Consider the following 14403-nt stretch of genomic DNA (forward strand, 5'->3'; position numbering starts at 1 on the left):
ATGGGTTTGCTAACATAAGGAAATTGTTTTTATTTCGATTTAGATAGTATCATGTACTAAAATTATTGAACAAAAATACCCTTTCAATTTGTGTTAGAAATCAATTTTATAGAAAGTTAGATTAGTAACTATAATATTTTAGAGTAAAAATAAAAATACAATCTCTATCTATCTCACACCCTAGTTATCCCATTTTCTTTGCACATACAGCATCCTTTACAGTTGGGATAAATAGTTAGACACTATTATTTCTGCCCATTCCTGATACCAACAACCACCATCTTCCACACAACACTCACTTGCCCTAGACCACCATTAACACCTAATCGCCAAAAAAATTCAATTTCAACCTCTTACCTAATTGTTGCAACACCCCTCAATAAACATCAGCCATTGATTTAACTAAATTTTGTTTTGATTGTTATATGTTTGATGAAATGTATGAGTTAAAATTTGTTATCCGATTACATGCATTCTCTATGTCCTTTTATTTTTAACCTTTTAATTGAAACTTTAATATCAAATTTTCATATCTTCTTTTATATTTAAACATTTCATTTTACTTTTTAAAAACTCTATTTAATGGAACAACATCTGCTATCCCACAAGTTGTGCCACTGTATGTGCTACTAGTCTGTCATTGGTTGAAAAAATCTATTTAAGTTAAAAAATTAATAGTTAATTATTTTCTAGACCAATCACAGTTAAATGGCACATACAGTGTCATAACTTGTGGGACAACAGATGTGTACCCCTATTTAATTACTGTTATTAGTGTTTATATAATTTATAATTTGAAATATTTATTTATTTGACATCTTTTCTATTTGTACTTGCCAATTGCCACACACCTTACAAGAACAAGGTTCCATCAGAAACAAAAATTGAGGATAGAATAGAGTAAAAGAGGAGCCTCTACATCAGAGATAACAGTATGGGTTTACATAGTTGTCTGAACGGAACAACGTTACAAACTCCAAACCTTTCTTCAATTCTCACTTTCTCTTCTTCACCACGTTTGGTTTTCCTTCCACTTCATAAACCACCATTGCCACGCCTTATCAAAACTCTATCAACTTCTTCCCCTATCGAAACTTCTTCCCTCACCACTTCAACATTTACATCCAAGTCCCAAAACGAAAAAGGTCATTCCTTTTTTTCTTCTTTCAGGTTTGTTCTCATTTCTAAGTTATGGGTATGATTTAAAAGAAACTAACTTTGGTTATGGGTTGTGATGTAGGTGGGAAACCTCAATGGAAAGCTACAATTGATTTCAAGTGGATAAGGGATAATAAGGATGATGTTGCTGCCAACATTAGGAACCGTAACTCTGATGCTGATTTGGACCTTGTTTTGAACCTTTATGATAAAATGTTTAATCTTCAGAAGGTTATGTTTCTATTCAATATTTTTCTCCATTCTCGTAATCAATTTTGAATGGATTGAAATATATTATGATATTGGGTGTAAATTCATACAAAATGTGGCTCATAGGGGAGGGTTGTTCAAGTCCATTATAAATGACTCTTGTATACTCAACTCATTTGATACTTTAACATTTGAGTATTTAACACATTGCCTCATGCCGGGGAATGACTATCTAGAATGTGAAGTTTGTAACATTAGAAATATGTGGGTGACACAACATCGAGATAGGCTATGATGCCATGTTAGAATAACTAGGCATAAATCATTATAAATGATTCTGTAAGTCGTATACTCAATCGATGTGGTCGCTTAACTAACAATGTCTAATGTGAACTATGTGGTGTTTAATCCATAAAATGTCTTATCGTTTATTGATGAAAGGTTGCTATTTCTATGCTTTTCTATGCTCAAATACATATTAACAAAGATGAAAAAGAAAAAAATGAAGACCCCTTTTGTTCTCAATGGCTTAGCTAATTTTTTTTTTACAGATAGCAGGAAGTTGAGAGGGTTCGTACAGAAAGAAATGCAGTAGCTAGCAAAATGAAAGGGAAGTTGGAACCAACCGAACGTCAAAGACTCATAGAGGAAGGTGGTCAATTTGGCACAATTTTTCACACTACTGACTTTGTTTTGGGTTTTTAAGTAAAATTCTTTATATTTGTTCTGTTTTACATGCAGGAAAAAAATTAAAGGAGGGACTTACTGCTTTGGAAGAAGACCTGCTGAAGCTTAATGAAGAGCTTCAACAGGAAGCGCAGCGTATTCCAAACATGACTCATCCAGATGTTCCAATAGGAGGAGAGGATAGTTCCACCATAAGGAAGATGGTATTTCATTTCCCTTCCTTTTTTTCTTCTCGTATATCACACATCTATTTCTTATACTCAAATATTAATGTATTGCGTGACTTTTTAAGGTTGGCAGCTCTCCCCAATTTAGCTTTCCTGTCAAGGATCATCTCCAACTTGGAAAGGAACTTGATCTTTTTGATTTTGATGCAGCTGCAGAGGTACACCATGATTAATTCAAGGCTTGAAAGCATTATCTATTTGACTATCCGCTATTATTTGTCATTTTGAGAGTTTTAGGTTAATAGAATGTCTTACATTAAACGTAAAACGTTGTTCTGATCATGGCCTAGGTGTTGGAATTTATTTACTAAGTATTCTTGTTATTTTCTACTAAGCAGGCATGACTTCTATCACTGTTCTTTTATACGAAATAATTGGAAGACCTCATTCTAAGTTCTAACTCTTTGCAACTTGTTCCTAATTTTTCATTGTTAACATTATACTTTTGGATTTAAAAAAGAACAAGAATATAATTGGCATTTGCCTTATGCTCTGTCTAGTATGCATCTTACATGCTGCTTCACAGGTCAGTGGGTCAAAGTTCTACTACCTTAAAAATGAAGCGGTTTTGTTAGAGATGGCTCTTTTAAATTGGACGCTATCTGAAGCCACGAAGAGAGGCTTTACTCCATTAACAACGCCTGAAATTGTGCGGTCCTCTGTCGTTGAAAAATGTGGATTCCAACCTCGTGGAAAAAATACCCAGGTTTGTGAGTGTGTTTCTGATGCATTTATTTATTTACTCGCCAACTGCTGTACAAACTATTTTTGGGCTTCATGATCATGGACATAATATACATAGCTGATGACACCAACATGTCTTGGCAACCATTTTGACTGATTCAGATAGTTTCCCTTCTGTCAGAAGAACACACGTCCTTCCATCTTCATCAATATTTATCCAGGCATGAGACCTGTAAACTGTTAGATGTCAATTTCAATAAGTCCCAACCTTGTTTCATGTTTCAAAGCATTGCACCATCATTAAATCTTCCCGAATATTGGTGAAACCATAAGAAAAGATTTAGATCTTAATGACATATCAGGAGATTTAGTTTTTGATAGAACATAGTGGTACCTTTTGATTCATGTAGCCAAACTCACCTACTGGGAAAAGGTTGAATGTTGTGGTATCCTTCTTAATTCAAGTTTCTCTTTCGATCGTTGAAGTTCAAATTTTCTTATGATGTTTCATGCCTTCATCAAACAGGTTTATTCTATCGATGATAGTGACCAATGTCTCATAGGCACTGCAGAGATTCCTGTTGGGGGTCTTCATATGGATTCTATACTTGCTGACTCTATATTACCCTTAAAATATGTCGCATTTTCTCATTGTTTCCGCACTGAGGCAGGTGCTGCTGGTACTGCAACAAGGTAACTAATTATAGACCTTATTTGTTTCTTCCATGTTCCTAACTATGGATTTGGCTATCAATTTAAATCTTTAATAACATTTAACCTTTCAAAAAATTGGAATCTGAACCATTAATCTATTTTTATTGCATGTATTGGCCTACATTGCAATATTAGTTTATAAATATTTTTATTGTCACAAATTTTCTGATTATGATAAATTCTGACCAGGGGTCTTTATCGAGTGCACCAGTTCAGCAAGGTTGAAATGTTTATTTTCTGCCGCCCAGAAGAGAGTGAACATTACCATGAAGAACTTATTAAAATTGAAGAAGACATGTTCTCATCCTTGGGATTACATTTTAAGTAAGTTACTACTTTGTACTTATTAGTTATTACATCCTTCATCTTTTAGCCTTATTCCATTCCTGTATTAATTGTGATATTTTTCTACAGAACTTTGAATATGGCCTCTGAAGATTTAGGTGCACCTGCTTATTGTAAATTTGATGTGGAGGCATGGATGCCTGGTTTAGAAAGGTTTGGTGAGGTACTGCAACATTTCTTTCCTTCTCCTATAATCCTTTTTGAGAGACATAACTGCAGTTTTTGTGTTCCACCCTCCAGTGACATATCTTAATTAATGCTTTTTCAATGGTATTATTGTTAAATAATCTAAATACAGTTTCTGCTTGTGTTGTTACTTGTTAGTGAAGACTTAACCACACTTGAAAAATCATGCCGCTTTCGATATAATTTGCTCAACCTTCTTTCCTTCACTTATTGCATCTGATGTTATGACAGATCTCAAGCACATCAAATTGCACAGATTATCAGAGCCGTCGATTGGGAATCCGATACCGTCCTTCAGAAGCACAAGTCCCAAGTGGGAAAAAATCTAAAGGTAATCTTGCTCCGCTGCAGTTTGTTCACACGTTAAATGCAACAGCTTGTGCAGTACCTCGGATGATTATATGTTTGCTTGAGAATTACCAGCAAGAAGATGGATCTGTCCTTATCCCTGAGCCTTTGAGACCCTTCATGGGTGGACTTAATGTTATAGCTAGAAAATCATAACATTTGATTCCATTAGGAGATGTTGTTGCGGCATTACATTGTTGTGATAGATGAGTTAATGCAATTTTATGAGAATGAAAGAGCCAATGATTAAATGATGGTTTTACAAGTGATTAGTTATTATATTAATGGTTAATAACCTTTTATATAAAATAAATTTAATCAAACCAATCATTAGATTGAAAGTTATCTTATAGATTTCATATATCAAATCTCATATACAATATTGATATTAAACATTGATATGTAATAATGAGGGTGAGTGAGTTTCCTATATAGTCATAACTCATATTAAACTTACATTTACTTGTTGAATAAGAAAATTGGGTATGATATTATAATCGATATCATGCAAAAAAATAAATATGAAATAAGATATTATTACTACAAGACAATATGAGTTATGAGTAAATAAAAGAACCCTAACAAGACAATATTCCATGCAAATATTTAGCATGTCCGTCCTATTCTAGGTTTGGAAACAAAAAACAAGATTTGTTTTTATCCGGTATCAATCATGAACTATGAGTAAATAAAACATCCTATACGAGTATCAATAATGTCACACAAATTGAGTGTGATACTATGATGGATATAATGCACGATTTCTCAAATAATATCATGAATGATAAGTTTAATAATCAATAATCTATTTCTCTTTTGCAAAATGTCATATTCATTGAATGAATCAATAAATCCAATATTGCATAGGATCCATTCTCATCAATTTTGTATATTGATTTTTTTCATTCATTTTGTTTTTTCCTTTCTTTCTTATCGATATATACACTATGCTACTACTCCTAAAACGTTGGTTTAAACTTTAAAGGAAAATGCAAATGTCATTGTTTCCTATAGAGGAGTTGATTCTTCTGTCCGACAAAAGCAATCAGGTGAAGGATTTGCATAAAATGATTCTTCTGAACGAAGCCTCTCTGCACCCTTTGTTCCTGAAATCGCCCCTTTTCTCTTCCTCAACAACCCAAGCCTGCCCAAACACGAACGTATCCAATAATAAATGGGAGAGTCATTTGTAAAACCATATTAGTCGTATTCTCCATTTGTGCGAGTTGAGTTTTGGAGCAGAAAAAAACAAAGAAAATAGAATGCTTCAGAACTATCTAATATAAAATACATTCGTAAAATGACTTTGAAATCTTATATTTCCTGTCTTTTCTCTTTCCAAACCCAACTCGGAGATGTAGGCTTAAAGTTATCCAACTGAAATAACCATAAACATATTTGCATACATATCTAATAACCATAAAATTAATTAACATATACATTAATGCTTCTCAAATCAAATACCGTTTTTTGTGGAGATCAATAACTTTGTTTGATAGAGTTTTCCCTTCAGTCATTGTTCCATTTGCAAGCTTATCAAACAGACGAACAAGTGCTTTCCTGATTAAAAGAAGTGAAGACAAACAGAACAGGTTTGTAATGGATGAATTGGAAAAGGTTAGAAGATAAATGAAGCTTTATCAACTCAAGAAAAAAATGCAGCCTTACCTGTCTGGAGATATTGTTCTTCCTCGCCCGAGAAAACGGCGATGACCTTCGACAGCCCTTGCCATGTTGCCAGGGTAAGAATGTACAAATACATCACTTTCAATTGATACAATATAGTCAAGAGCAGCCATTTGAGATGCATGATTAGTAAAGGGTCCAAGTTCCTCAACTGATGCCAACTTTTCCTGAAATTGATCACATTAGATAGGGTTATTCAACAATGATATCAATGCTTGATGTATGCTAATTTAGAGATTTTTTACTCATAATTAAGACTTAATGCAAAATCAGTTCAAAAAGTGGTTTGTCAAACATACAGCAACAGAGTATTGAAATTCCTAACCTTGCTCAGAAGCAACGGATAGCGGGATCGCAGTTCGGTCATATGAGACTCACCGCCATATATCTCCCCAGCTGCAATGTATATCGGAGTCTTTGATGGGTATCCAAGAGCTTTAAGAAAAATTCCAACTTCCTTTGGAGTTAGGGGACAAAACCCTTTGGACCTCTCCTCTAAGGGATCAATATCCTTTCTTTTCCAATAATTGGTTCCTTTTCTACAAAGTTGGTACATCATAGTAACTTTCATACATCAAGTATCAAAAAAGGAGTTTCAACTAATCATTTTGAAGCATTTATACCTGATAATCTTCAGTTCTTCAGCTTCAGCTTTAGATAAATCATGTGTGCAACCACTAAATGCAAGCATATCCTTCTCGTAACGTAAATGCAATGCAATATAAGGACCAAATAACCTCATCCTCTCTACTAACATCTACAAAGACCAAAAAAGTATTATTTTTTAGATGTACTACAAGAGTAATTCACAGAATAGGACATAGCAAGCAAAGAAGCAAAAGAGTAACATCTATTTATATACTTTTCCCATTTGTTCAATGCAAGGAGAGAAACGAAGAGCTTCATAGCAGGCTCGACAGCGAAGCTTCTGAATATCTGGAGGTAGATTGTTATTTGCTAACCGTGAATCAGCTTTGGAAGCTCGGATAACCTTACGAGGTTATAAAAAATGAGATGGTTACGCAATATGTTAGTACTTAAGGTACATAAATGAATAATAACATAGAATCATATATACTAACAGATTTCAACAAGACTACATACTTTAAAATGATCCCACATGGAAGCTATCTCATTCTCATAGTAAACCATACCAGACCAGCTTTTAAATTGTTTGACAATTCTGGTTGGTTTAGTCCGAGTTTTGGGAAGCTTCTTAATGATTTTTACATCATTAGCAAGAGAACTGATAAACCACTCTTCATCAAAGATATCAGAGAAATTGCTGCGAATCAATCAAAAGACCATAAAATGTAAATTCGTAAAATCCAAAAAAAGAGATAGAACTATCTGCAGAAACATGATTCAAAAGGTTACCTAGTATCTTGCCAGAATGAGCTTTTGTCAAGGTCTGGAATTACAAGAGTGGCCTTTATGATTCGAGCTATAGCTACCATATCACATATCTGCAGTGAAGGAAGCAAGTTTTCAGCTTCTAGCAATTCAAAACTAAAAAACATCCAAAATGAACAAACGTAATAGTCCATGATCTTATCTAAACTCTAGATTATTTTATCATTAAGCCTTATTTTAGGCCACTTTTATGTTCTGTCTTGATGTAACATGTGGTGTATAACTACACAGCAACTATACTCAAACTGCAGATCTTTCTAAAATAGTAACTAAGAATAATCAAAGAAGCAGGTCAAAAATTCAACATGGAATAAGCTGAAATTAAAAGTAACAAGTTTCATATATGAGCAACTTAAGGGAGAGAAATCAAACCCCAGTACGCATTTGATTGAGCCCACCATTTGTATGAACTGAAAGGTAACCTCTTGACTCCACAGGAGCTGAATAAATTTCAATACTATAATTAAGTACCAAAATAAAATTTGATACTTACAAATTTTCACCATAAGTTTAACTCTCTTACCTGTGTAATTAGAACTAGGCTTTGTACAGGGCAGAAAGCCATTATTTGATAGAGGTTTCCACAGTTTCTCATAATCTGAATCTCCAATTGAATCTTTCAACTGTCAAAACTAAAGGAGTGAAAACAAGAAAGGCTCATAATAGCTTAGCATAATTCAAAGTATACCTGCATATCTGACAAGCATTAAAACTAAATAAAACCATTACATTATGTCATATGAATATACCACTACATGAGATTAATAAACAATACCTAGCAGGAAAAGACTTTTTTGTATATGTTAATGTTGTTGATGAGATTAACAAACATTATAAGTCAGTAAAATCAAAAGAAATGCATGAGTAACAGGAAAATCAATCACATTCTCAGCAACAAAAAAGATCAGATCAATGAATCAGTTATAAGGTAATCCTGAACTCCTGGTAGCATTGACTAGAAAAACAAACCTTGGGAGGAAAAAATGGAACATTGGAATAACGGGGTGGAGCCAGCTCTCTGATCCAGCTTTGGGCATCATGAAACTGTCAAATTTTGAAATCGACCGTTCAAAAATGGAATCTTGATCACTATTAAATATTAACCGAGATGCCAAAATTTCTAAAAACAAATTCCAATATAGAAAAAAAAAACATAAATCAGAGTGGACAAACGACCACACTTACTACTATCTTTGTTTAGATGCTTTCCTCAAGTCAACAAATCACTGAAATTCATTGGTTTTAAAAAGTAGCCTTAAAATAGGCTAATTTTGTCCGCATAAATGAAAAAAACCGAATGAATAAATTAAAAAAATGGATTTTTTTGTTGTTTTAAAGGAAACAAAAAATGGATTTCGTTACTCAACAAATGTAGTTACCGAATTTCCCAGAAACAATTAAAAAAAAGATTTTGAATGTGAAGAGAGGAATAATACAAACCGTGAGGAACTTGTCATTGAACTTATGACCATTGTGGGGAGGAAAAACATGAACATGGACTAAGAACAAAGACGTAATACATATTGAACACATGGTTGCAGCCATAAACCTTCTCAAAATACCCAATGGAACCGTTTTACGTTTCTGCATTGTTTCTTAACAAAGTTGGAATCTTTTTCGATGCCAAACACGTAAAAACATGAAACATAAAAGTGGGTACTAGAGAATGAAGAATTGGACCATAATCTTAATCTCTTCGAATGCAAACAAACTTGTACTTGTTATGTGTTTGTTGTACTTGTCATGTATGTGAACCTAGGACGTGGGAATTGGTGTCACGTTGGAAGGGTTGTGAATATAAAAGCGGTGGTGTTTGGTGTTTGGTTTTGGCACTTTCTCAACGTCGTGCCTAGTGCACTTTGTTGTTGTGGTCGGTTTTTGGAGTGACTCGTTCAATCTTATATTCCTCTGTTATCCCTTTTCTGTAACGAATTTCAGTCAATCTTTATCTCCTCGTAATTGGCACGGTTTCAAGATTTTGTGTGGGACCCCTTTTCCAGAGTTTTTGCCAAGGTTTTACATAGATAATTTTCAAAATATTATACCAAATCAGCATACAAAATGAAGAAAATAATAATGTATGTCTAACAATGTATGATTTTATACATAAGTAATGACTAGCTTAATCTTAACATTAACTATACATAAATATTACACCAAAATCAAATTGAATAAGTTTATTTATAATAAGGTTTGGAAAGATATTTGAGAAAAATAGATATTATTTGAAGAGGTATGAAGCTCATTCTGATGAATATAAACAACATATGTTAACATATTTTCACCCTTCCGAATTTGACTTATGAATAGGGATTTAATATGAGGATCTCACGGAAAAAATAATGTATGCAATTTTAAATTTAAAAATAAGCAACAAACATTCTAAAAACCAGTGGACTCATCAAGTGGGATATTTGTAAGACTCATTCTCCATCATGATTAATTAACTCATTTGGCTGTATACCTATCGCACTACAAGTTAAATCGGTCAAATATCAATTGAACTGCTTCGAAACTGATTGAAGTTAAAAAATTTATATGAATAGTGTAGTTTGACTATATTATCTTATGTTTGGAGTACCTTTTGAATTAATTATGGGAATAGGTAATTTTGTGGATCTCGTGAATGACATCCACGATTTCAGCAAAGTCGTGGATGAGAATTGCGATTTCTCACTAATGTCGTGGACCACAACCACGATTTTCTTACAGACTCTCTCTCCTGAAGAGAAGTCGTGTATGGCATGCACGACTTCCTAGTCGTGTACCTCATACACAAGATTGGATGGAATATGGTGATTTTTTATTTTCCCTTTACACGGATATGTTATTTATTGTTTTAGGAGTTTGTTTTATGATTTTTAGTGTATAAAAATAATATTGTTAAATTAAAATTGTAAATTTTTTAGTTGAATATGATAATTTTAGTAAAACTAAACACTTTACTAAAATTATCACATTCAACTAAATTTTACAATTTTAATTTTACAATTTTAATTTAAACATATTATTTTTATACACTAAAAATCATAAAACAAATTCCTAAACAATAAATAACATATTCGTGTAACGGGAAATTCAAAAATCACATATCTCAACCAATCTCATGTATGGAGTACACGACTATGGAAGTCGTGCATGCCATATACAACTTCTCTTCGGGATAGAGTGTATGTAACAAAATCGTGACTGTGGTCACGATATTGGTAGGAAATCGCATTTCTCATCCACGACTTTGCTGAAATCGTGGATGTCATCTATGAGATCCATAAAAAATACCCTATTCCTATAATTAACTCAAAAGGTATTCCAAACGTGAGATAGTATAGTCAAACTATACTACCCATATAAATTTTCCAACTGAAATCTAACAATTTTTTATCCCGTATACAACAAAAGAGGAAATTTTGATGTGCATGTTTTATGTGCTATTTTATCAAAGATTTATGAGATAAAAAACGTGTTCAGGTGAGTCAAGATATCCATTTTAAAAAAGGACAATAATTATACGTAAATGATAACTATTATTATTATTACGGGTTTAATATTTATGGATACATTGTAATAATATTTAGTGTCATATACGTGCATTGTCCATATGTTAGGGGCGAGAATTCCCCTTATTCGCTCACCCAACACAATCCGAATAAGATCCGGTCTATGGCCAAGTTCAAGTTCAAAAATAGATTTAGTCAATATCTAAGGTCAGGTAAAGATTAAGCATGACACGACTTATCTTGTCCTATAATCACTCACTCATCATGTTTGTATATATTTCTACTCAAATGTGTACAATGTAATGATTCTCTTTTGGTCGAAAGTATCATTTGTTCTTTAATTTTTTCATCATACATACATTATTAATAGTATATATATATACATATATCATTTTATATGTCAAATTATATATTCATAACAATAAGAGTGTAAAATATGTGCATTGACAATGTAAAGATTTATACACAGTCAGTGCATCATCTATCATTCATTTGCAATACTTTTATTTAAAAGTCAATGATGACTAAAAATCAATGGTAGATGATGGAGTGGCAGTGTAAAAAACCTTTACACTGTCGGTGTATATATTTTTTTCCCTAACAATAAATAATATTGAGAAGTCTTTATCTAAAATGAGTATGCATTATATTTAATCACGTATAGGGTCGGGTCGGGTTTAAAGGCTGACACGATTGATATTTAGGGTCGGGTTAGCTTCAGGTCTATGGTCGGATTCAGATTCAAAAAAAATGATTCGACCAACATTTAGAGTCCGGTAAGGACAAGTCTTAACCTGTCTCAACCCGGCCCATGCTCACGCCTAGTCCATATAAAAAAATTATACATACTCAATTTAAGAGCCAATAATAATTAAATAGGAATTATGTATGATGCTTTTAGTGATGACACTATAAAAAGTTATTTTTAGAATGCTTTTTTGTGTGTGTGGATGAACGATTTGATTAGATTGGAAGTCCGAGTAACTATGAAGCACAGATACTGATACGTGTGTCGGGTACGATACGTATCTGATACGTCGACACGCATTTTTTCTAAAATACAGGATACGATACGTTCAGGGATACGCGTATAAAATAATAAAAACACATAAAATATGATAAAATTATAAGTGTAAATCAAGATATCCAAAGTAAAAAATATAATGAAAATTTAAAATCGTTGCCCTCCATAACAAATCTATCTTATCCTATTTTAATGAAAACGAATCTATCCTAAAATCATTGCTCTCCATAACAAATATATCTTATCCTATTTTAATGAAAACAGATCTATCTTATCCTGTTTTATTGGAAACAAATCTATCTTATCCTGTTTTATTGGAAAAGAATATATCTTATCCCGTTTTATTGGAAACGAATCTATATATCCTATACTTTACTGAAACCGAATCCATGTATCCTATATTTTATTGAAAACGAATCGGATACGTGTCTTAATATTTATTTATTTTATTTTAATTTTTGGATACTCTATGGATACGTATCCTTCGCGAATCTGAACGTATCCGTGTCGGATACGTGTCGGACACCGACACGTGAGGGTGTTTGACGAATCCGTGCTTCATAGCCGAGTAAGACTTCTTCAAATATCCAAACAAGAGTTCTTCTAGAATCTGGATGAAAGTTAACTTAGACCGCTAATTCTAAGTGATACTTCCTGTTGAGAGATACACCTATTTATATTTATAGTGGTTAAGATGGATGATATGACTCTAGAGGTTATTGTTGGCATGGTTGACCATTCTAGCTTGTCGGATACTGCTTTTCCGTATCAAGTGGATTTGACATATCCTTACTTTGTATATAATTGACTTATAATTTGTGGTAAGTCTATAGACTATAGTTATATTGTAGTCTATCCTTGTCATGTGGTAAAAAAAGTATGTGAGATTGCAGTAGCGTAACAATATGTTGTTAGTGGAGTAGCCTCAAACCCGACCTAGTGGGTCATTCAATAGACATGTGAAATACTCCAATTGGCTCTGTCCAGGAGAGCAGACTATCTGAGTAGATGAAATATCTGGATGATCGAGATGGAAGAAATGTCATATTAAACTCTATTAGTATAACAAGGAGGCTACTTAATTAGAGCATTTGATTGGACCAATTATTAAATTCGAATCAAAACGTTTCCAATATTCGGTTTGACTCTGATGAGGTTGAACAAAACATTGCTCTTATTATATACCCCTAGTATCAGGCTATAGTAAGCCAAAGATGAAAAGCCAAGAAAAGAAAATAAGAGAAAAGGGACGGAATGGTGTTTTCAACCTATTTCTTTCTTTTCTCCCCTTTTCTCTCATACAAATAGTTAAAAATTCACATCATTTTTCATGACATTCTTTTTCCTCAACTATCATTCCTTATACGTTCTTATTCTTATATAAAGGCATAATATAATATATCAATCATAGTCATCAGAATAATGGAAGACATTACTATTTTTAAAACACAACGAAACGTTACAAATGAAGTTTGAAAAGATGAAGATGAAGTTTCACAAACAAGTTTTAAAAAATATAATTACACAAACAATTTCACAGTTGCTCTTCAAGAATACAGGATTAATTAGAGACTGCCAAGATTAATAGATTCTTCAAAGTATTCTTTATAGGTGTGTTATCATGATAGGAGGCTCCCGGCCAGTGTGGTATCAGGGCGAGTAGGAAAGGACACACAAGAATGAATACAACTACTCAAGAAGACAGACCCATTATTCTAAGCTCATCTCTTTCCTTACCCAAATCCTGCTCTAAAACTCTCTCTTCGAAAATCGAGAACCTTATAGAGTACTCATATGTCCCGGATGATGCAAAGATAGCAGAAACCGTTCCACCCCTTCTTAGTCCATACAATATATTCAGGAGACAAAGATCCTTTGTCAAATCTATATCTCGCTTAATCTCCACAAACAGGCCAAATGTTAAAGAATACATCCAGTCTTCCAGACTTGACCAGTGTAGCCTCGCGGCTACAAGTCGAGAACAATATGTAGACTTGGAAATTCCTACCACCCTTATAAATCACTGGAAAATGGAAGGATATACTACCCTTCACTTTGGAGCTGTCAAACTTATCCTTTCATTACATGGAAGGAAGGGTCTCCCTGTCACAGCAAGGATTGCCTTGTTAGACTCGAGCTACCTTCACTATGAAAATGTTGTGATCGGTACTGTTCTCACGACTCTAAATGCTGGGAGTGTTGTGTTAACCATTTTCCCAAACTT

General features: G+C 33.3%; 2 protein-coding genes across 2 annotated transcripts; one reads left to right on the top strand and one right to left on the bottom strand.

The window, feature by feature from the left end:
• Positions 861-4820, top strand: LOC109327188 (serine--tRNA ligase, chloroplastic/mitochondrial). Its single transcript, XM_019560257.1, has 10 exons — positions 861-1145; positions 1241-1389; positions 1927-2020; positions 2110-2258; positions 2348-2440; positions 2809-2988; positions 3493-3659; positions 3870-4004; positions 4095-4188; positions 4443-4820. The coding sequence occupies exons 1-10, from the start codon at positions 935-937 to the stop codon at positions 4713-4715; spliced, it is 1545 nt and encodes a 514-aa protein (XP_019415802.1). The 5' UTR covers positions 861-934; the 3' UTR covers positions 4716-4820.
• On the bottom strand, positions 5520-9575 carry LOC109326272 (uncharacterized protein At1g04910-like). Its single transcript, XM_019558975.1, has 12 exons — positions 9099-9575; positions 8628-8702; positions 8182-8281; positions 8031-8098; positions 7623-7711; positions 7350-7530; positions 7108-7236; positions 6869-7002; positions 6571-6784; positions 6228-6412; positions 6024-6119; positions 5520-5703 (listed from the first exon to the last, which is right to left on the bottom strand). The coding sequence occupies exons 1-12, from the start codon at positions 9246-9248 to the stop codon at positions 5568-5570; spliced, it is 1557 nt and encodes a 518-aa protein (XP_019414520.1). The 5' UTR covers positions 9249-9575; the 3' UTR covers positions 5520-5567.

Source organism: Lupinus angustifolius, chromosome LG14 (genome assembly GCF_001865875.1).
Source record: "Lupinus angustifolius cultivar Tanjil chromosome LG14, LupAngTanjil_v1.0, whole genome shotgun sequence".
In the NCBI taxonomy this organism is placed as follows: Eukaryota; Viridiplantae; Streptophyta; class Magnoliopsida; order Fabales; family Fabaceae; genus Lupinus; species Lupinus angustifolius.